The sequence below is a fragment of the Coffea eugenioides genome, chromosome 1 (genome assembly GCF_003713205.1).
Source record: "Coffea eugenioides isolate CCC68of chromosome 1, Ceug_1.0, whole genome shotgun sequence".
NCBI classification, from domain to species: domain Eukaryota; kingdom Viridiplantae; phylum Streptophyta; class Magnoliopsida; order Gentianales; family Rubiaceae; genus Coffea; species Coffea eugenioides.
Window position 1 is genome coordinate 3436587 of NC_040035.1, and position 21589 is coordinate 3458175.

At 33.0% G+C, this 21589-nt stretch overlaps 1 protein-coding gene and 1 long non-coding RNA gene across 2 annotated transcripts; one reads left to right on the forward strand and one right to left on the reverse strand.

Moving 5' to 3' along the window:
- Positions 1–712: 712 nt before the first annotated feature.
- On the reverse strand, positions 713–9050 carry LOC113765659 (F-box protein At4g22280-like). The gene is made up of 5 exons (XM_027309896.1): positions 8976–9050; positions 8821–8878; positions 2015–3189; positions 1112–1276; positions 713–994 (listed from the first exon to the last, which is right to left on the reverse strand). Exons 1-5 carry the CDS (start codon positions 9048–9050, stop codon positions 713–715), a joined length of 1755 nt encoding a protein of 584 aa, XP_027165697.1.
- A 4696-nt stretch (positions 9051–13746) lies between these two features.
- On the forward strand, positions 13747–16522 carry LOC113765978. The gene is made up of 4 exons (XR_003467790.1): positions 13747–13875; positions 14277–14389; positions 14466–14509; positions 16351–16522. It is a non-coding gene; the product is annotated as an uncharacterized LOC113765978 (long non-coding RNA).
- The last annotated feature ends 5067 nt before the right edge of the window (positions 16523–21589 follow it).

Genomic DNA, 21589 nt, shown 5'->3' on the forward strand with positions numbered 1-21589 from the left:
CTCATAACCCTCGCCTGTGAGTTTGTTAAATTAGTAATTTATGCTTTGTGTGACATTGTAATTTATGCATTACATGAGCGTTTGTGTGGCAAGGTATGTTCTTGGCTGGTGAAAGAAGATGGTTTCTACCTTAGCATGGTCGGAGGTTATCTTCACTTACATACTTGGTGATATGTGTAATTCCAAAGATAGTATTTAAGTATATTGCATCTTTTATATTATCGATTTCTTTCTTGATGATATTTCATATTATTTTTGCCTTGCTTCATCCTGCTCATTCGTCCAAAGAAAATTATTCAGCTGAAATATGTAAAACTCTGTCAAAAAGTTGATCTCGAAGGAAGAAAGAATTGACAAATGAAACTTTTAGCTATGTCTGTGGCTACTTTTGCCATTTTTATTTACCAAAAGGTAAAAAAGAAAAAAAAAAAACACTTTGCCTGAGTAGAATTTGTGAAGACGAAAAGTTGAATGCCCACCTGTGTATTCAGATAATTTCAAGTTAATTCTGGAAGTGAAATTGAACCCAAAGCACAATCAGAGACTATTGTTCTGATATTAATTGACTTTAGAAAAGCATCAGCCCAAATGAACTATTTCAGTTGCATCTATCACTATAAAAAATAAATGAAGCACGAAAGATGCAGACATTAAACTTTTGGAATCCCTTATTTCAGTTATATGTATAGTATCTGTTTTCGTTCTGATTCTTCTAAGGTTCGAACACAATCCTGCAATGTTCAGAAGATTTCTTGAATGATAATATCCGGTTGTAAACTTCGGGACTAGACTCGCAACCCTTTATACTTCCACGAAGAGTCATCTTCTTTAAAGATTTCCCAATCTCCAGAAAATATTCAGCTAGCTTGAAACCAAATTCCTGATCATGCCCTAAGATTATTTTCAGCTCCTTGAGATGTCGAATGGGGCGTGCTGGAAAGGCCGTTTGCAGAAATATCCCGAGTTGTTCTACACCGAAATTGTGGTCGAACACCTGTACATTTGCAAACATTAGGAACTGCACAAGACAGTGGTTATGGACTACTTGCAAGACGAAGAAATTGAAGAGCAAACTTAATTGACTCACAGACGAAAGATGAAAGAAACTCACCGAGGAAACGATTTCGAGTGCTTCGAGATTAGGGGCGTTTTCCAGTAATCTTGCTATCAGGTTCAACCACCAGCTACTGTAATGGTAGCTGTAAATAGAGTCATCAAGCGCCAAACTGCTCAAATTTACGAAAGTAGGCAAGAATTCTCCAGCATAATAGAGAATCTGCAACCAAATGAGATGAAGAATCAAACAATATCCCAAACCACAAACTTAAATTTTTATGGATTGCTCTATTCAGCCGGCAGAATACTCAGGATAAGGCTGAGTTCAAGACATATTTTGTATCCATAAGTTTAAATTTACAATGTTAAACCCCTAGGTGAGGCAACAATTTTTGTCTGGGGCAGGTTCAGTTGTGATTTTAGCGCTAGTTGTAATGTTTTCATATGTTTTTTACATGATTTGTAACGTAATTATACCAGCTTACAGAATAGGAAAAATTTAATCCCTTCATCGCATAAAGACAAGGCTACTTTTATTTTCACACAGATTAAGAAGGTTAATTAATATAGTTAAATCAATTATTTGTACTTAGCACTTTCTTCATATGGCCTCCTTTAATACTAGATAATTTACTCAAAGTAAATGACTCATATTACTAAATCATTCTTTGAAACTTGTTTTTTTTTTTTTTTTTTTTTTCAATGCATGGCTTTACCTAATCAGAGTTACAAATTCGACTAAAACATTTTAGTAACAATGTAGGCATATTAGTAAATCGACAAAATAACAATCCTTCCAAAAGGAAATCAGCCCGTCATTTGAATAAATATATATAAACAAAAGTGAGACTATCTTTATAGAATAGGATATGGATAGGATAGAATATTGATACTCCGATCGGAACGAACAAAAAAAAAAAAAAAAAAACTGCTTTAGCAGAAGGTTAACTGGACATACCTTCATACCCGACTGGAATCGAAGTGATTTCGCATATTGCAAACCATTGACAAGCTCAAAAGCTTCGAGTGATTTCAAATTTTGCCTATGATACAACACGAGGGTACTTTCAAATTCTTCTTTTCTATACTTGAATGCTACTGTCGCATTCAGAATGTTCCTCACATCCTGAACAAATTCTACTCTCACGGGAGGACCTTGACACTTGAAATACTTGAGATATGGGGCATTTATAACAAGTTTATGCACTCCATATACATTGCAGTCCAGATATTCAAGATTGTCAGACTCCACCATTAGAGAATACTGACCAAAGTAACATGAAAGTGCAAGTCTTTTCAATAAAGGAGCAGAAATACGGAGATCCATAAACTCAAATTTCCAAAATCTCCATCTTAAACCCAAATCTTCGAGCAAGGGGCAAGCCTGAATAACCCGCGCGAAGGAATCTTGATCTGTTAATGCGAATTCATTCAAGCGCAGGACCTTAAGATTTGGTAAAGAAACTGAATCGGGAGGATTGAAATTAAAACTACTTTTCATCGTCATCGTCAGAGAAGTTAGTGTTGCACATGTGAATATCTCTGGTGGATACAAAAGTAATCCGGTGGAATCTCGATCTCCTGGCACACAAATATCAACTTCTTGGACTTGACGCGAAAGCACTTTCGATATCAACCAGTAAATCCCTGGACGAAGATCTTCAACCAAGGGCGGCGACACATTAAGTTGAAATTTTCTAATTGGAGCTTTGTTTCGTAGAAAAATCAATCTAGATAGGAATTTCTGAAAATTACACAAATCCCTTCTGCGCTCCTCCCCGATCTTGGCATCCCAATTCTTAGAGATTGTGAGATCAATAACAGGAAGTGAGGTAAAGAGATCTTTCCATCTGGTTGACAGGACTGATGTGGCTGCGGCGGTTTCTGAAGGGAGAAAGGACAGGATGTGGCAGAGAATCTCGTCCGGGAGGGCACTTAACTTGTCACTTTCATCATCTTTGGGGGTTTTAGTTTTTAAAGCCCTAGGACTTCGAGGATCATGAGCCATTGTTGGGGATGGTTTCTTCAACTGATTACCTGCTGTCAAGTTTTCAACTTCTGAACACTGAGCCACGAGCCAGAAGGGTTGTGATTTTTTCCAGGCAAAAAAGGATCTCTTCTGAGGGGAAGAATCTGGGCAAAAACTAGAAAAGACGAATCTAACTTCAAAGAGTGGCTTAAAAAAAATTCAAAGAGTAAGGGAGTAATATACTCGGATAACCTTCAACTTTTATGAGTTTGATTCTAAAAGGCTTAAAACCAAGACCATCAGGTTAATGCACAGTAACCCCAAATCTCTCAAGGATGAAGCGTTGTTTGATTCTACAAATTAAAGGGTTGAAAGTTAAAAACAAGAGGTTCCTTTTCTGTTTTTCTTTTAATTTCCACAAATTTAAAGGTTTCCCTTTTTTATTTGGGCTAATTCCACTTTGCACTTGTGAACCTCTGTCATTTTTTCACTTTGCACTCTGAACTCTCAACTTTGAACACTTTGCACCCTAAACTCTTAAATTTGTCCCATTTAAATCCAATTAATGACAATTTTAGTAAAATTACTGGCATAAACGACCCAACAAATTAATAAAAATGTGCCAAATGTGGTAAAAATAATATATTGCCATTAATTTGCATCATCTTTAATTTGTCTCATTAATTTTATTAACAATATTAGTGATTGAATCTATATAAATCAATGACAATGTGTCAAAAGTAATAAAAAAAAGTTTAAGGAATCATAGTTAAAATAAAAACAATACATTGTCATTAATTTTCTTCATTCTTTTCTCATTAATTTTACGAACGTAATTATTGATGAAATATAAATGGGAACTTGAGAATTTTGGGTGCAGAGTATCCGAAATAAAAAATTTACAATACAAAGTGGTCGAAATTGAAGTTTAGGATCCAACATAAAATAGAAATACAAGTTTAGAGGTACAAAATGGAGTTAGTCCTTCCTGTTTCCAGTTTTCCAAAGATTGCTCTTAAGGAATGGGAGGGACTGTGATTTTTAGGCTTGTTTCTTCCTCAATCTTCTAAAATTAGGATTAATTATATTTACTTTTCTTGAGATCTAGTCAACATACTGATTAGACCTTGTGATTTGATCAAATTACAAACTCTCTTTTTGAATTAGCAAACATTTAACTAATGAACCCCTGCTATTAATGATGTAAGCAAAAAGTAAAGGTAAAAGGTCCAAAATGCCATTGTAATTGGGAATGTTAGCAAATTAAAAATCCTCCCATCAACCCCACAGTAGCTGCTGCCTGCTGCGCTGCTCCCACCACCACACCACCATTTGTACTTAAATGACCCACTTCTCTCTACTTACCCCTTTCCAGACAATCAATTCACACCATCGACAACTATATCAGAGCATATAAGCCCCGTTTGATAACTCAATTCAACACTTAAATTTAATGGATTCAAATTTTAACATATTCAAACAGTTTGATAATAAAAAATTGAACATTTGAATTAATTAAGTGACACTGAATTTTCTAAGCAAAACTTACTCCTAAAATTAAGTGATAAGATATTCACTTATTACTAAATGTGATATGCACTCAAATGTATTAGATTTAATACTTAACAATTCAATAACTTAATGGATTCAGATTTCAGATTTCGATTTTTAGATTTCTGTTATATCAAATGCACCCATAGTAAAGCTGAATAATTTCAATTCCAACAAATCAAATCACTATTATATGATAAAAAATAAAAACAACAAATCACACAAACAAATTTATTATTAATGAGCAATATTGAATTTTCAGTCCAATGATTAGGGAAGGACTCTTAAGAGTCTTCTCAACTATCAAATTCAGGGTTCAAATCCTGTGCTAATAATTGATGGTAGGAAGGATTTAGGGAGGGGAGAAAGGGTGCAAAAAATTAAAAAAAGAAAAGAAAGAAATTTGGCTCATAGTACCATACTACCACCTGCACTTTTCCTTATCATTTGTCCCAAACTATCAACCACCTAATTTACTCTCTCACTCTCTCTTGGACCAATACCTCACAGTCCAATGTGAACTCCTGTTTAATAACGCGACTGCATTTATAGTTGTTTAAGAAGCTTATTTTAGTTTTAAGCTGTGTTTTAAAACTCGGACCGGACCGGCCGGTTGGACCGGTCGGACCGGGAACCGGCCAAATGTCCGGTCCGAGTCATGCTTAAAAACCAAGCAAGTAAAAACCCGGTCAAATCCGGTCAAAAATCGGGTTTGACCGGAAAAAACCGGATTTTCCGGTTCAAACAGTTTTTTTTAAAAAAAAACTTAAACTTTTTTAATATTATGTTTTGACCCCTAGATTGTTAAAAATTATTAATATACCTCAAATATTTCATACTTTATCAATATTTTCTTAAAGTTTGGTATTATTTTTCAATTAAGTCCATAATTTTAATTCTAAACTTGTTAATGCTCATTAAATAATATAAATTGTTACTTGATTGTTCTAATTTCTTTGTATTTTCTTGTTAAATATATTTAAAACATCAAATATATATGAATATACCTTTATTAATATTAACATGTTATTAGGTATTTTACATATAATATTTTAATTTTTAAATAATTTTTATTTATGACGTCATCCGGTTGAACCCCTATCGAATCCGGTTGAACCCATTGACCCCTGACCCTTGAGCTTGACCAAGTCGATACCCGGTCCGATTTTGAAAACATAGGTTTTAAGAACCCGCTTCCAAAACTAAAGATATCGTCCCTTAATCTAAAATTCATCGATTAAGGTAATATTATCCACATTAATGAGTACGCATTGAGTATCAGACCATTCCAAGAAAATCAATGATTACATTTTAAACAAGTAAAAATTCCTATAGGATATTCCACACTAACATTTGGGTAGTTGTTTTGCATTTCTATCGGAGTAGTTTTCAATCTCACTACGATTTGTCATTAATACATTGAATACGCCAAACTTGTCTCAAGTTGCCAAGGGACTCGACTTTGTTCACCTGTATGGACTTATACATGCATACTCGTGTCAAGTTGCCAAAATTCATGCTTCTGTTGGCAATCATCTTCTTGATAATACCAATCCATTAACTGTTCATTGTAAATCTAAAGGTAATGATATGTGTTTGGATAGAGTATTATTTGAAATATTATTTGGAATAATTATTATAGTACTTTTTGTGATGTGATGTATGGAGTAGTTGAGAATATAAAAAGGTGGATTAAGAAATGTGTTTATGATTCAAGCAAAATATTATGTGAAATAATTCAGCAATCCAAGCGAAATTTTGGTTCTCATACCTTAGCTGTAAACGAGGAAATACAATGGTCATTTCGCTTGAACTTTGGTGAAAGTACATTATTTTTTTGCCAGTTTTGGTGGGCTGGAAAAGAAAATTCAATTGATGTTTTCAACAAATTATTGTATGAGCTGTTTGATAAGGTATGCTCTTGGTTGGTGAAAGAAGATGGTTTCTATATTTTTGAAGGTGAAAATCTTCTTCACTTGCATACTTGGTCATGTGTGTGATAGCAAATGATTCTGCTGTATGTACACAACAATATTCAAGCAGATTGCATCTTTTATTTATTTACTTTTTGGATTTCCTCCTTGATGTTATTCCACACTAATTTGCCTTCTTCTTCTTCTTCTTCTTCTTCCCACTCATACGGTCAAAGAAAACTATTCAGACGAACTTACGTTAAAATTTAGCAAAAGGTTGAATTCAAAGTAAGAGAGAATTGACAAAATGAAAGAGCTAAAAACTTAAACTCTGCGCATTGGCAGAGTAAGTCTGTAAAAACCATATAGGTTTTGCAAAACAAAGAAAGTGAAAATGAACCCAATTCCATAAGATGAATTATGATTAAAAAACTGAGATCCTATCAAATTCAAAATCGATTAGTTCTCAATATTTTATGGAGGTAAACGATCGAATTCCAGTCTAACCAATTTGATTTTGTTCAATGAGGTTTTAGCCAACTCAATGAGGGTCGAGTTAGTGCCTGAACCAAATGTACAACTTCAGAAAATTTTCCGATATTTTCCTCTTCTATCTTTCAACTTCTGCATGAGAAACTCTAGTGCTGCATTACACTCGATATATGTAATATCCCCAAAGCACAATCAGAGATTGCAGTTCTGCTATTGAATGATATACGAATGGAAAATCATCAGGTTTGGCACCAAATAAATTGTTCCAGGCGCAAGGTCATTCAACTCCAATTCTTGAATAATTAATTCGGTCTCCTTGAAATCTCAAAACAAAACAGTAATAATAAAGACAAGAAAGTCCAATGAATTTTAGCAGGAAGAAAGAAATTATTGAAGACAAGTCATTGCAGTTGCAGTAAAAAAAAAATGAAGCACGAAAGAGGGAGATATTAACTCCTAAAACCGCTTATTCCAATTCATCAATTTTTAAAAAAAAGACAAGACAGTGCAATGAACTACGTTGAAGACCAAGAAAGAGTAAGGGTGCATTTGATAAAACTAAAACATGAAAACTGAAACCTGAAATTTAAGTTTGAATTCATTAAGTTATTGAATTGTTAAGTATTAAATGATATACATTTGAATGTCTATCACATTAAATAATAAATGAATAGCTTTTCACTTATTTTCTTGAGTAAGTTTTGCCTAGGAAATCTAGTGTTAATTAATTCAGATCTTCAGTTTTTTGTTATCAAATACATCTGAACATGCTAAGATTTGAATATATTAAATTTAAGTGTTAAATTGGGTTATCAAACAGATAAATCATCTATCATAGAAGAATATCAAGCACTTCAAGGTTAGGGGAATTTTCCAATAATCTTGATATCATATATGACTAGTAGCTGAAGATAGAATGCCAAAAGTTAATTATTTATATTTTGAAACACAAAAGTTGTTCTAAAGACACCAATTTTAAACTTATGCTAAAAGTGCTTTATTGACTAAAAACTAGAAGGAAGTCCCATGCAAAGCATGGAGATTGATACCTATGATGTGGTTAAATAAATTGGCATCACATAATTTGCATCACATAATAACCAGAGGTTGTTTGCATAGTCCCCTACTTTCCTTTTCAATGTCTAATATAATATCATTTTCCCCTACAATTAATCTTTCAAACAAAGTTAATTGGGTTGTCCAATTAGGATAGTTGTTTTGTTCAGTTGTTTCAACAAAACAGATTTGTATTTTCTATGCTTTATGTTTATTTTTTGTTATTTTTGTTGTACTTTATCTTTTCCTTTCACTAATAATAATGCATATCTTTTTCTTGCCTTTTGATTTCAAAGTTGCTTCTTAGCATTAAGTTTATCGATATTGTTTGTTTGATCCATCCTAAATTTCAACCCATAGGCCCTAAACTTAAACACAGAAAATCTAGATATATATACCATTTGTTTGCTTAACTACTACAATTAAAAACCATTATTTTGATCAAGACATGCTACTACAAATAATTAGAGGGGAAATCAATTTTCCTCATCACAAACACTAACTTGCATCAAACAATTATCAAGTCTACGATATTTAGTAAAAAATTAAAACAGCATGTAAATATAGCCACTTGTCTTTTCAAATGGCAATTTCTATCCATACACAACATCTCAGTCACTTAACTATTGAACCAATAAATTGCATCAACTGCAATATAATTTTCAAAGTGGAACAATCATTCACACACTTATTCATTCGAGCACACAATTCAAGTGGATCAATTACAATCATAATCACATTTAATCAACAAATGACATGCATCAAGTGGGAATATAGAGGTACCTTGTACCTTAGCAACAAAGTGCAATCTAAAAGCGAGATCTCTCCATACTTCACCCACCTGCAATAGCAAACACAAAAGCTTATTCACAATTTTGATTGTTGAATGCAAGCTATACAGTCCATAGACCAAAAAGCAAGAGCAAAATTGAGTATACCTCTACAAACCCAACTCTGATACTATGCAATAGAGCCATTTGAATTCCATGATTTTGTATCTTAACAACAACCATTATTGTAGCCTAGGCCTTGTTAGGCAAGCAAGTTTTTGCCCAAGTTTGTCTGCTACAAATTTTTTTATAACTTTAGCTACAGAAATCTCAAAAAATTTCTCAAAATTTTAAACTATACATTTCAAGATATCCAAAAATTTACACACTTCAAAAAAATTTTCTACAACTTGTACAGTAAGTTACAATAAAATTTTAGACAAATACCCAAAAAACTTATTTACCAAACGGGGCTCTAATTTACAAATTGATGAGCAAATGTTGAAGAAGATGGGAGGTCCTGTAGTTAATCACCCCAAATGATTCTTCACCTTTCACACTTTAATGGCCTCATCAACATGCTGCAATTACTGATTCAAATAAGTGCCATTTGTTGCAAGAACTGAATTAATGGTTCTTGAGCTTTTAAGGATGAAGAAGACGGAGCTTTCTACCATTACAATTCAAGCATTCATCTTTAACTTTAGTGCACTAATATTGTCTTAAATGCATTTAATTTGCGTAATCGATTTAGCTGAACAAACTTTAGGGGAGTTAATTTCATTTTTCTACCACTTTGCTAAATCAATGGCAAAGCAGCCAAACCATTAGCCACCAAAGGGTACAGTAGATAAACCCGTGAAATTAGTCAGCAGAAACCTGTGCATTTTGTTTTATCAATGCAGTTACAATTTTACCATTCTAAAATGCCCTTTCAAACATAGGATGAAAATCACCCAAGAGTCATACAACAACTCCTTTTTATATATATAGGACTCTACTTCTAAATTTAGTTAAATGTTAATTGTACTTCCCTTTTTGTTATTTATACTCCCATTATCATTTTTATTATATAGTTTTCATTTATTAGACTATATGATATAACAAATGGCAGGATTACAAATAATAAAATATGGAGTGCAATTAACATTTTTCTAAATTTATTGATGAGGAATAATGCTTACCAAACATGTTAAAAGTACTTTTGTCCTCCAAAAGCATTTTTTTAGTAAAAGCACCACAACCTCAAAGGTCTAGGTAGTTCAGGCAGAAGGAGTGTAAGTAAGAGATTTCGGATTTGAACCCTTACACTTCAAAAAAAAAATCCTCAAAGGTCCCTAAAACTAAGTATGGTATTTGTTCTTATTAGTTTGATATGTGGTACTTGGGTCTAGGACTGCAAATGAGTCGAGTCGAATCCAGTTTTGAATTTATTGAACCAAGTTGGACTTGTTAATGTGCAAGCTCGAGTTCGGGTTCAAGCTCGTCGAGCCAAACAAATGAAGCTCAACCTTGACTTGACTTAGGAAAAGGAATGTTAGAGCTCAAATCGTTTCTGGCTTGCGAGCTTGGCTCGATTTCTGGCTTGTGAGCAGCTCGAGTTATGCTCGACATTCTGGCTCGCAAGGAGGTCGAAATTAGCTCGATTTTAATTAATGTAGGGGCATTTTTGTAATTTTATATAAACTTGAGCTTTTTGAGTGGCTTGTCGAGCAATCGAGCCTCACAAATGACTTTTCAAGTTCAACTCGTATATATTAACACTCAACTCGAGCTCTGACTCAAGTTGCTCGCGAGTATCGAGTAATCGATCCTAACAAATGACTATTCAAGTTCGACTCGTATATATTAATGCTCGACTCGAACTCAAGCTGCTCGCGAGTGGCTCTCGCATCGATTGCAGCCCTACTTGAACCCATGGGTCCGGGGGATATTAAGTGAATTCACTTTTGGGGGAGAGCCAATCGTAGTATCCCCCAATTCGGGGTTTTTGAGCGTAGTCTAGGCGTTACACTGCAGCCTCGACCTGCTGCTCCCTAGTAAAACCAATTCCAAAATTTATTTCAATTCTTCTTTTTGGCAATTGTGGACAAGGTGACTTATAATTTTCCAACTGACTAATGCCATGCCTTGTTAACACAATTTTCCAAACGCTTATCAAAACAAGGAATCAAAATCAAACAAACATTAGTCGAGTTTGATCTTACATATACCATGAGTCAAGCTTGATCTTCTCTTAAGGTATTGGTTTGAGCTACAGCTTGAGCACACACATTATTCTCGGGATTGAATTGAATGAAGGACGCCCAAAAAAAAAAAAAAAATTTTGAACGAAGCACTAGCTGAGCATTATTATGCTTCAATTGGTATACATTTTAAATTAATCCTCATGTGCTTTGTTTGCACCGATAATTAATGGAAAAATTTTATTTGTGCTTCATTTGTTATTATTTGTACTTCCACCATTTATTTTATCACATAATCTAATAAATGAAAAATGAAAAATTTATTTTATCACATAATCTAACAAATTAACTAAAACAAGAGAAAGAAATTAAAAATACACACACTATTGAAATACAGTAAAATGAAAATAATTTTATTTTTACACATTGGCATAGCTAAAGCGTCGGTTTGCCAACTAATTTACATTACAGGGGATCAAGAGTTCGGCTCTCACCATCTCAAATGATCATTTATTGGACAACGGGAATTGTACAGAAAATCTACATCACAAATTAAGAGTAAATCATTATTGGGATTTAGGATAATGATAACAGAAAAAGAGCAAACGATGAGATGGAAACTTGGGTGAGTCCATGCATGCATGCTTGGTCCTTCCACATATCTTATCAGAAGATTTTCAATAACAGAGAGTCATTCAGCAAATGCATCTTCCATTACAAAAGGGATTGCAGATAATCTCTTGGAGTTTGCGCCCCAAAGCCAAATTCAAGGCTTGGACATTATTCTCAGAGGAATCTGAAGCTGAATGCTCCGCAGCCATAGCCACAGCCCAGCTGCTAAGGTGGCTCTGAAGTGCAATAAAAATGACAAATGCCACAAATATTAGTACTGCAAATTTGGCCATTTTTTAGCACTAGAAGATATCACTAGTACAGCCTTGAAAATCTAGGGAGGCTTATATATAACTCTTTCAGCCGATTGAGAATATCCCTTTGGCTGTTGTTTCTGCAACATTGGTTGGAATTTGCCGTCTTCTAATCGGCAACGAATATTCATATCATTTGTCGTAAAATCTCGTAGTTGTTCGGAGGATTCGAAGCCTATGTCAGTATGTAAAATGACGAACAAAGTAATCCATCAACAAGATATCACAGGGATCTCCGATATGACTTTGCGGGATTAATTGAGAAACTTTGTCACGGTCCAGCCTAGTGAAAAATGTTCCAAATAAAATTGTGAAACTTACTTCTTTTACATTAAATACAATATAAGATAGATTGTGAATCCTATATTTGTCTAATTGGCAGTATTCCATTGATCAAAAATTAATTACTAAACTTGCCAAGTAGTTGGAATGGTATTAGAATTTCTCAGATTTGTTAGACAGTGTGAATCACTATGTGCAGAAAATTTAGGGTCTGTTTGATAACATAAAAAAGTGCTGAATCTGAATTTTTTCAGACATTCAGATGTTTTGAGTGTTTGATAAATGAAAATCTATTTGCTGAACTTGTTAAGCAGTACTGAACCTGTGCGTATTTTTTTCAGCACAAAAATCCTAACTGAATGCTTAATTCTGATAAGAATCAATAGAATTATTTCAACTACCTTATCTTATCTACCAAATCTACCCTTGTTTGTTAATTATGTTTAAAATTCTTATCTAATTAAACAACCTAATATTCTCTATCTAACGATTTTTAGTTTCTCTTTTCTCCCTTTTTAATGACTTTCACATATTCTCCATACTCCTCATATAATATATTTCATATTTTATATTAATCTGATTTAAAAATAAATATTGTCATTTTCATACCTTACAATTTTAAATTAATTAAATCATAGATTCTATTTCTTTTTTGAACGAAAGGATATAAGGGCAAAATTGTCAAATTAAATTTATTAAGCATTCAGCTATAAATATTTATCAAACAATATAAATAGGTTTAGCATTAAAATTCAGACATTCATATATTTTTTTCAGTGCTTAAAATTCAGCAAATTAATTGTTTCAGTATTCAGATTTCAGAATTCAGACTTCAGAATTCAGATTCAGTTTTATCAAACGGAACCTTAGTCTTTTTCTTTGTTCCTTTCTTGAGAGAATTAACTCGTTAAATCACTGGAATGTGGTACACAGTTGTCAAAATGACAACTAAGTTTGTAGCGATAAGCCCACCACCCCCCACGCCCCACCACAAAAAAAAAAACATATACTGGTAAAATAAGTTGTAATTAACACAGAGCTCCAATTGCTTTAAGATCTTTCCAGGCTCCAATTCGTTACAAGGCCCTCTTCTATTATCAACCTATATAGTAAAAGCGCGAATGGATCTGCTAAGAATGGCTGTTGTTGTGCTGATGTGGCTAGATTTTATTGGCTGGATGGTGGTCGTCAATCACGTGGGGCTCACGTGCTTTCGCTGGGAGGAGAAGTGCAATTCTTTGTTGTTGTCCGAGAGAAGAAAACTTGGACCTTCGGTTTTTGAGAAGAAACGTTTCTCTGGATTGCCAGCTGAGTAAGCTTATTATGACGGTTGGTGATGGTTTGATTGATGACAAATGCTGGTGATGGGCTCAATGTGGGTTGGCATTATTTTACGATATTACCCTTCTTTAACAATTATGTACTGAGCGTTTTGGGTGCCAAAACTTTGGCCTTTTTGCTGACGTGTCACTCTGAGCATTGCACTTGCTTTTGCTTAAAAAACATGGCTGTTATCTTTTGGACAGAATACCGTGTATAGTAGCCCCTAAGTCCTTCCTCAATCTATAGCTTTCTTTGTACGTGTGAGTCCAGATTCTTTTTCTTCTCAGAAGGTAATGGGATTTGATAAGAAGGTGATGGGATTTGGTGGATGAGGGGCTCAAGGCGAAAGTGGTTGGTGATCTCCTTCTTTCTGGGTTTCTCCTCTTATTTTTCTCTTTTTCCTTCATCTATCTTTTACCCTTTTCCTCTCTCGAGTGATAATAGTTAATTTCTTCTGTTTTTCTGCCTTTTTTTCCTGATCTTTTTTTTCCCTTGCTAAAAGCAACAAATCATTTTCTCCGCCCCTCTGCGTCTCTATTTGTTATGCTATCAGATTTCTTGCTATTAAGAAAACTTCATTTTTTTTGGCTTTGTAATCACTGAATCTCCATTATAGTTAATTTTCTGATATGATTCATTTTTTTCGTTCTTTAAGGATTCACCTTGCATGTTTCGTCAATAAATATTTTCCTCATTTTAATCTGGACTCGGAGTGATGACTACTTTTTTGTCCATTTTTTTCCTTTTGTTAGGTGGGAAAGGATGATGGAGATTGAAGATGAACTGATGATGATTTTGATGGAGGTTTCGACATTCTTCCATGGTTCCAGATGTTTTACTGGAAACATTAAACTTTACCCACCATGTATGTGTGTGTATTTTTTTTGTTATGGTTTCATTTTTCTTTTCTAAAACTCACTTTCTTCTTGTTGTGATTGCAGGTGTAAAGAGTTGGCATTTTTGCCAATTGGGATATATTTCAAAGGTAAGGCTTTAATATTTTGCTAAGTAATTATGCAAGGAAATTTGTGTTAGGTTGACCAGAGTAGTTGTCGGATCCGTAGATTAAAAAATTTGTAGGGACTTTATGTTATGGTAGTTTGAATTCTATTTCTCTTTCATAGTTTTTTGTACTAGAATTTATTCTTGACTTTTTGGTGAAAGAATTGCTTTTGATAGTTTACTCTGAAGAAGGTAGGAGCAATTGAAATTGATATTGTAAATCTGAGGAGTGGATGAAGCCATAGAGCTGGCACTGCAACCAGAGAGACTTATAACATGCTATTGTGGCTTCCACTTGAAATCTAGAAGTGGAAGAACTAAAATTGGACTGCAAACAACAAAATTCAAGGTTGAACGACCACACCGTGTGTAAGTATGGAACATAAAATTGGAGGTACATAAGTGACACCAAATTTTGATGGTTTACACAATAACTTGGTTATTACTTTATTTGATAAATAGGATATTTTGTTACAGTGTGTTGCGATCCAACAAGTTGTGCTGGCATATTTCTTGCTCAATTAGACTTCATCCTCTACATAAGGTTTTCTGACCTTAAATCATTAAAGATAGGGCATATTTTGTTCATAAATAACTCTGGTATATTTCTTTTGTTGTTGTTGGAGGAGGAACCATGGAAATGACTGAGAGTTTCTCTTTGGTAGCCTAATGATATCTGTGATTTTCTATAGTCTTTTTTTAGGAATTTCAGTATTTTTTAGATCATTTTTTCATACTACTATGCAGAGAATACCTCTATTCAGTAAAAATTTGCTTTTTAAAGTATTTGTCATGTAATTAAGTATATGGTCTAGCTTCCTTTTTGTTTGTCATGTTTGAGTTTGTGGCCTAGAGAAACAGATGAAACAGAGAGTAAAATGGTGCTTGGATGGTAATTTATTGCATATATTATAGTTGAAGTGGTAATTGAAAAAAGTAAATTTTTGGTGTTTTGGTTTAATAGAATTTATGATTGTTTCTTGTAGGGTCCTTATCTATGGGATAATGCACAAATTCTTTCCATGTTAAGCCTTGTCATTGTGCTTAGTAATTTAGCCAATTTCTTTCCCGTTTAGATCTTCATGTCCCTATCTTCTTCACGTGATCAAGGGAAAATAGTCATGTACAAAAAGATTGTAGAAAATCTGTAAATTTGATTTTTCATCTAATTTAAACACTTTTTTTTCCGCTTTGAACACTCTTCAAAACTGATCTCATTTTTCCTCCTTCTGTCGGTATCTTCATGCAAGTGTATGTTCAACTCAACTTGTAAAAAGGCAATTTGTATTGTAAAACTTGAAATAGCCATTTATTAAGATTAATTCCTTGATCCTTGTATAATTGTTGGGTTGGGGTTTATATAATAAGTGGCTCAAATCATTAATTTGATATAATTGGAGGTTGGATAGCCACTTTTGGTGCAGCAATGGCTCAAGTGGAATTAATATCTTTGAAGTATCGCTAAGTTCCTTGCTATTATTTGCTTTTCTTCCCGAGCTAATGGTCAAATTCATTGCATCAGTTTTTCTAAAGACCACCAGTGGCATCATTTCTAACACCTGTTTTGTTTTTAGGTGACTGTAGAAATTACTGCTAATTAGGAACGGTGGGTTTTATTTAGTATGCCATTGTGTTGCAAAGCAGACCATAACTTTGCTATATGTTAGAGCTTTTTGATGCTTTTGTTTTTTATATTTTATAACTCTTTTGTCACCTCTCAAATTGCGAGTATGGTTTGAAGCCTTTTGTTTTTTCAAACTTAGTAATGGGTCCTCAGAACTTTGACAAATTGACATGCTTACATGTATAATTTGATTGTTGCAGCATTTCGGGCTGTGATCAATGGAAGATTTGTGAGGCCTACGCACATTGTAATAGCTATGATCCTATGGATGAAAGACATTTAGGTTTTTCTTTTGTTGCTCATTACCCTGCTATGATTTGTGTAAGGATCCTTGCACCGTAATTGATTTATGCAATATGTCATTGTACTACAATAAGAAGGTTTATTCATTAAATAAGGTTGAATACTCGGTGGCTGATCAGTAAATTACATAGTTAATGACCATGATTTTTATTTACTTCTTTGGAAAAGAAGGAATGATGTAGCTAATAGCATCTAGGGATAAAACCCAAAGAAGACTTTAAATTCCTTTGTTTCTTATTCTTTGTAAATGCGTCTTTTCCCCCTGTTGATGGGATTATAAGAGTCCGTGTTGTAGTTATAAGATGGTTGGTTTCTATCCTATTTGGACTAACAAGCATGATTACAATTTGGCAAATGGTTGTGCTTCTAGCAATTGACAAACATGGATGCTATTCAAGTTATTAGCTCTAGCTTTGCAGTATGGTGTAAACTAGACACAGTTCTTCAACTGGATATACTAACGGAAAGCACTGTAGATTTTTATTCTCCTTTCTTTTTCTTCTTAGTGTCTTTTTGTTCCTGCATATACATGATTTAAGGTGATTACAAATTGTTAAATGGTGGTCAAGTTCTTGAATTCTTGTTGTATTTAAAATCTGATCTTTTCTCTAAGATACTCTACAATCTCCTTCAAAATTTTGCTTTGAAGAGAGAGTTTTTGGGAAAAAATTGTAGAGGGGATTCTAAGAAATTACTTTTCCTTTTACTTGACCTTTAATTTTTTTTATACTTCTTTTATATATTTATCCCTACTTTTATTGATTTATTTGTTCTATTTTGATAATCTGGAAATATATTTTTGTCAGACTTTCTTATGACAAGCAATCAAAGAAAGAGGATTACCTTTAAAAAGCCTGTTTAGAAAACTTTGTAAGTGGAGTTGGCTTTGTTTATATTTTTTACTTTTTTCTTTGAGTATTAGATTACTGCTTTGTGTGGGTGTTTTATTGTTATTAATGTTGGTATCTTCATTGTGGATTATCTCAAAAAAAGAATTTGATATTGTCACTAGGCTTCTGCACTAGAGGAAATGTTGGATACGCCACTGTACCAGACCATTGCTCATTGAATAATGGTGTGCTGCCTATGATGTTAACAAGATTGTCATACTGACACTTTGTTTTGGAAAAAAGATATGTACAGGGGCTATTAATTTCTAACATACTCTAAGATCTGAGTGATCGAGAATGCAAATGTTGGAGCCTTGGAAGCTGATTTTGTTCCGATCTGGACATTTAATTTTTTTCTCTTTTTATGTGTTTAGCAAATTGGATTGTGTACTTATGAGTGTAAATTTATATTCTATAATATGTTTCTTAATTCATGACATTGATAAGCATTCAGGAAGATCATCTTAATTGTTGTACTAACTACTATTACCCCTTACTTTCAAGTTCTCGAAATAGAAAATACACAATCTTACTCAAACATTGTATAGTTTATTTTCACGTACAACTGATATCGTTGCTAAACAATGCTGGGCACAAAAAAATCCCGGGCATTAACTCCACACCGCGCGACAGCGCGGTGATCTCCTCCTAGTTGTAATTCAAAAGTAAGTAGTGGTGCAACAGTGCACAATTTGTTGCAATTGCGACCACATTTTCGAGGAAGCTACGCACACTCATCGACTTTATGTAACTTGGTATGATAAGTTTGCACTCTAAATCAATTTAGGAACGATGCTTTCTGAAATTTGGAAGGTATAATTAGTACCTCTAACATCTATTTCCTATAAACAATGAGATCATTATTTTTTTTATTTTTTAACACTAAAAGCAATGTGGTGAAACCTGACCAACTCTATGTAGGATACATTTGATAAAATTGAAATCTGAGGACTGAAATATGCAATTCGAATTTATTAAGTTATTGAATCAGTAGTATAATCTCAAGTTTGAGATTATATTTGGGTATGTTTTCTGGCCTAGTGACCTTCATGGCAGGATTGTAGCCTTTAAAATACTATCAATTTATTATCAAAATAAAAAAATAAAAATAAATAAAAAAAGTATTAAAATATTAACATTTGATCATATTTTGCATAAAGTAATAAATGAATAGTTTATCACTTTTTTTTGGTGTAAGTTTTGCCTAGTAAATTCATGCTATTTAATTAATTAAGATGTTTTAATTTTTGTTATCAAATTCGTCTGAATACGTTAAGTTCTGAACCCATTAAATTTAAATATTAAATTGAATTATGGCTTTTTTCTTCTTTAAAAGTGCAGTTGAATAAAAAAAAGTATCTAAAGTAAATGGTGAATGATGTGAGTATGTATTTAAATAGTCAATCGGCATATTTAATAACTATCACTTGGACACTCATTAAATTGAAAAAATCCTAAATATTAAACATTCTCTTACAAAAACAAAATTGTTAGTTTCTCACTCATACTCATATCCTTTTACTTGAAAATTGAAAACAAAGTAGACATTTTATCCTAAATCTTGTCGAGTGTTTATATTGAATTTAATTTGGACAGAAAATAAACAAAGGAAAAGTATGACAAATAGAAGTGATTGGCACTTTTAAATTTTAAAATGATCATAAGACAAGTAATTCAACTGTTGGTCTTAAAGATGGTAAATAGAAACTTCAGATTTAAACTGCAATTTGTTAGCATGACCGTAAAATTCGAGTTAGAACCCATTAATTAGATGATTTTATTATATAATTCAATAAATGAATTATTGCCCAAAAGATAAGGCCACAAATATTGAAGAGGTCCACAATGTGCCGGGGGACATTGTACATTCCATCCCGATTATACGATCCTATATTAAATGGTTATCCTATCTTCTTTGAATTTAGATATTCTTTCCTACTAAAACAAACAAAAGAGCAGTAAACGAAACAATGTTTGTCAGACAGAAAACTAAATCTAGCAATTTACCAAATGCCATAATAGCACAGCATTGTTTATTGAGCAACGTCATGAATTCAAATAGAAGGCTTCAACATAGAGTTTTCTACCGTCTTAGTTATCCAGAACTTTATTGTCGTTTGCTTTAAAAAATTTCCTAAGTTGTTGATGTATGCACAATCTATAAATCTCTTTTTAAAATGTCATTATGATTTATCATCAATACACTGGATCTGTTTTTGAGCAGCCCAAATAACACACATTTGTTCACTGGAATCACTATGTGTGTGTGTCTTTACATTTCGAGGTTTTTTTTTTGGGATAATTCTACAAACCTCCCCTGAGGTTTTTAACAATGACAAAGAGCTCTCCTCAAGTTTTAAAAATTATACATACCTCCCATACTTTTACTGTTTAGTAACGATATAAGTCCAACAAGATAGATTTTCTTACAAAAATTCTAAATTGCCCTTTTCTATAAAACTAAGAAAGAAATATAACGTATACTCAATCATTTTTTTTCTATAATTTGCACAAATTAACAAGTCTAATCCCTAACAACCGTCCAAGCATAAGTTCTAAAACCAAGTAGTCGTTCAAAAGATCCCAAATTACATATACGGTATCAATATTTGCCACGTTAAAAACAAAAAGGAAAAAAAAACACACACACGGATGCAAACACAAACTCCATTAACAACCAAATTCATACCCCAAAAATTAAATAGTAATGCTCAAATATCTCTTCAATACAAATTAATCTAACCCAGAACCGTCATTACAACTCTCCTATGGCCTTAAATATTAATATCTCAAAAGTAGAAAATAAATTCTGCCTCCACAATAAATTTATAATAAAAATTTTCTTTTCCAATGAAAGATGAAAGAAATCCTTATGCAATTATTGACATTTTATGAAAGTTTTTCTTGACAACCAATAAACTATGACAAATTTCACATCTTTAGTTTTGTTTCCTATTTCAATCATCAATTTCATTATTTATTCTCTATCACTGCGAGTCTCTTCATTTCCTTCTAATTTGATACATAATATGCTTCCTTTATTGATTTTGTAATTTCAATTTGCTAATATTCACAAAATTGAAGATAATAAAAAAAGGTTATAATAACTAGAAAAAAGAGGAGTGAAAAGTAACAAGAAATAGAAAAATAGATTTCTTTTTTGGTTTTGTAATTGTCTTAAATTTAAAATTGTCTACTAAATGGAGGGCATTACAGATATTTTGCTATGGTAAGGGAGGTAAGTGTAATTTTATAAACTAGAGGGGAGTCGAGTGAAATTGTCAGAAATCTCAAGAAAGGTTTATGAAATTATCCCTTTTTTCACATCAACTACACACTTTTTTGAAAAAAAAATTAATAGTTGAATCCTCAACGAAATGCCACCCCTTAAAAAATTCAACTAAATTTACTTACTTACTAAATGCTGTGACAGCGTATAATTATTGATAGACCAACGTAATGGATTCAAATAAAAAGCTTCAACATAGAGTTTTCCACCGTCTTTGTCATCCAGAATTTTTCTGTCGTTTGCTTTTAAAGTTTCCAAGTAGTTGATCTACTGCATTTATGTAGAGTGCACTTTGTAAATCTCATTGCGATATGTCATCAATTCATCAATCTGTCACTTCTTATGCAGCCCAAATGACTCCAGCTCATTCATTGGAAACACTATATATCAAATCATAGAGTATTCAACAGAGATAGTCACATACCATAATGATGAAACCAACTGTGATGAATAGTCTTTTCCCTTTGCTGATTCTAGCATTGTCTTCTGCCCCTTTATATTCAGTTTCTGTCTCATTTTTTCCCAAACTTCGTGTTTATATTGGCAATGCTCTTCCTAATAACACCCATCTGTTAACTGTTCATTGTCAATCTAAAGATCATGATCTTGGGTATCACACCCTAGCCGTAAATGAGGAAATACACTGGGAATTTCGCCAAAACATTTGGGAAACTACATTATATTTTTGTCATTTTTGGTGGGCTGGAAAAGATAAATCATTTGCCGTGTTTGACAGGAAACTACTTAAACATTTGTGTGGAAAAATATGTCCTTGGGTGGTGAAAGAAGATGGTTTCTACATTAATAAGGTTGGAGGTTTGGTTAAAAAGAATACCTGGTGATATGTACCATTTTGGATGATTTTACTATGTGTACACAATAGTATTTACCTATACTGCATCCTTTTTTTTTATGATTTCCTTTGTGATGTTATTCCACGCAAATTTGCCACACTTC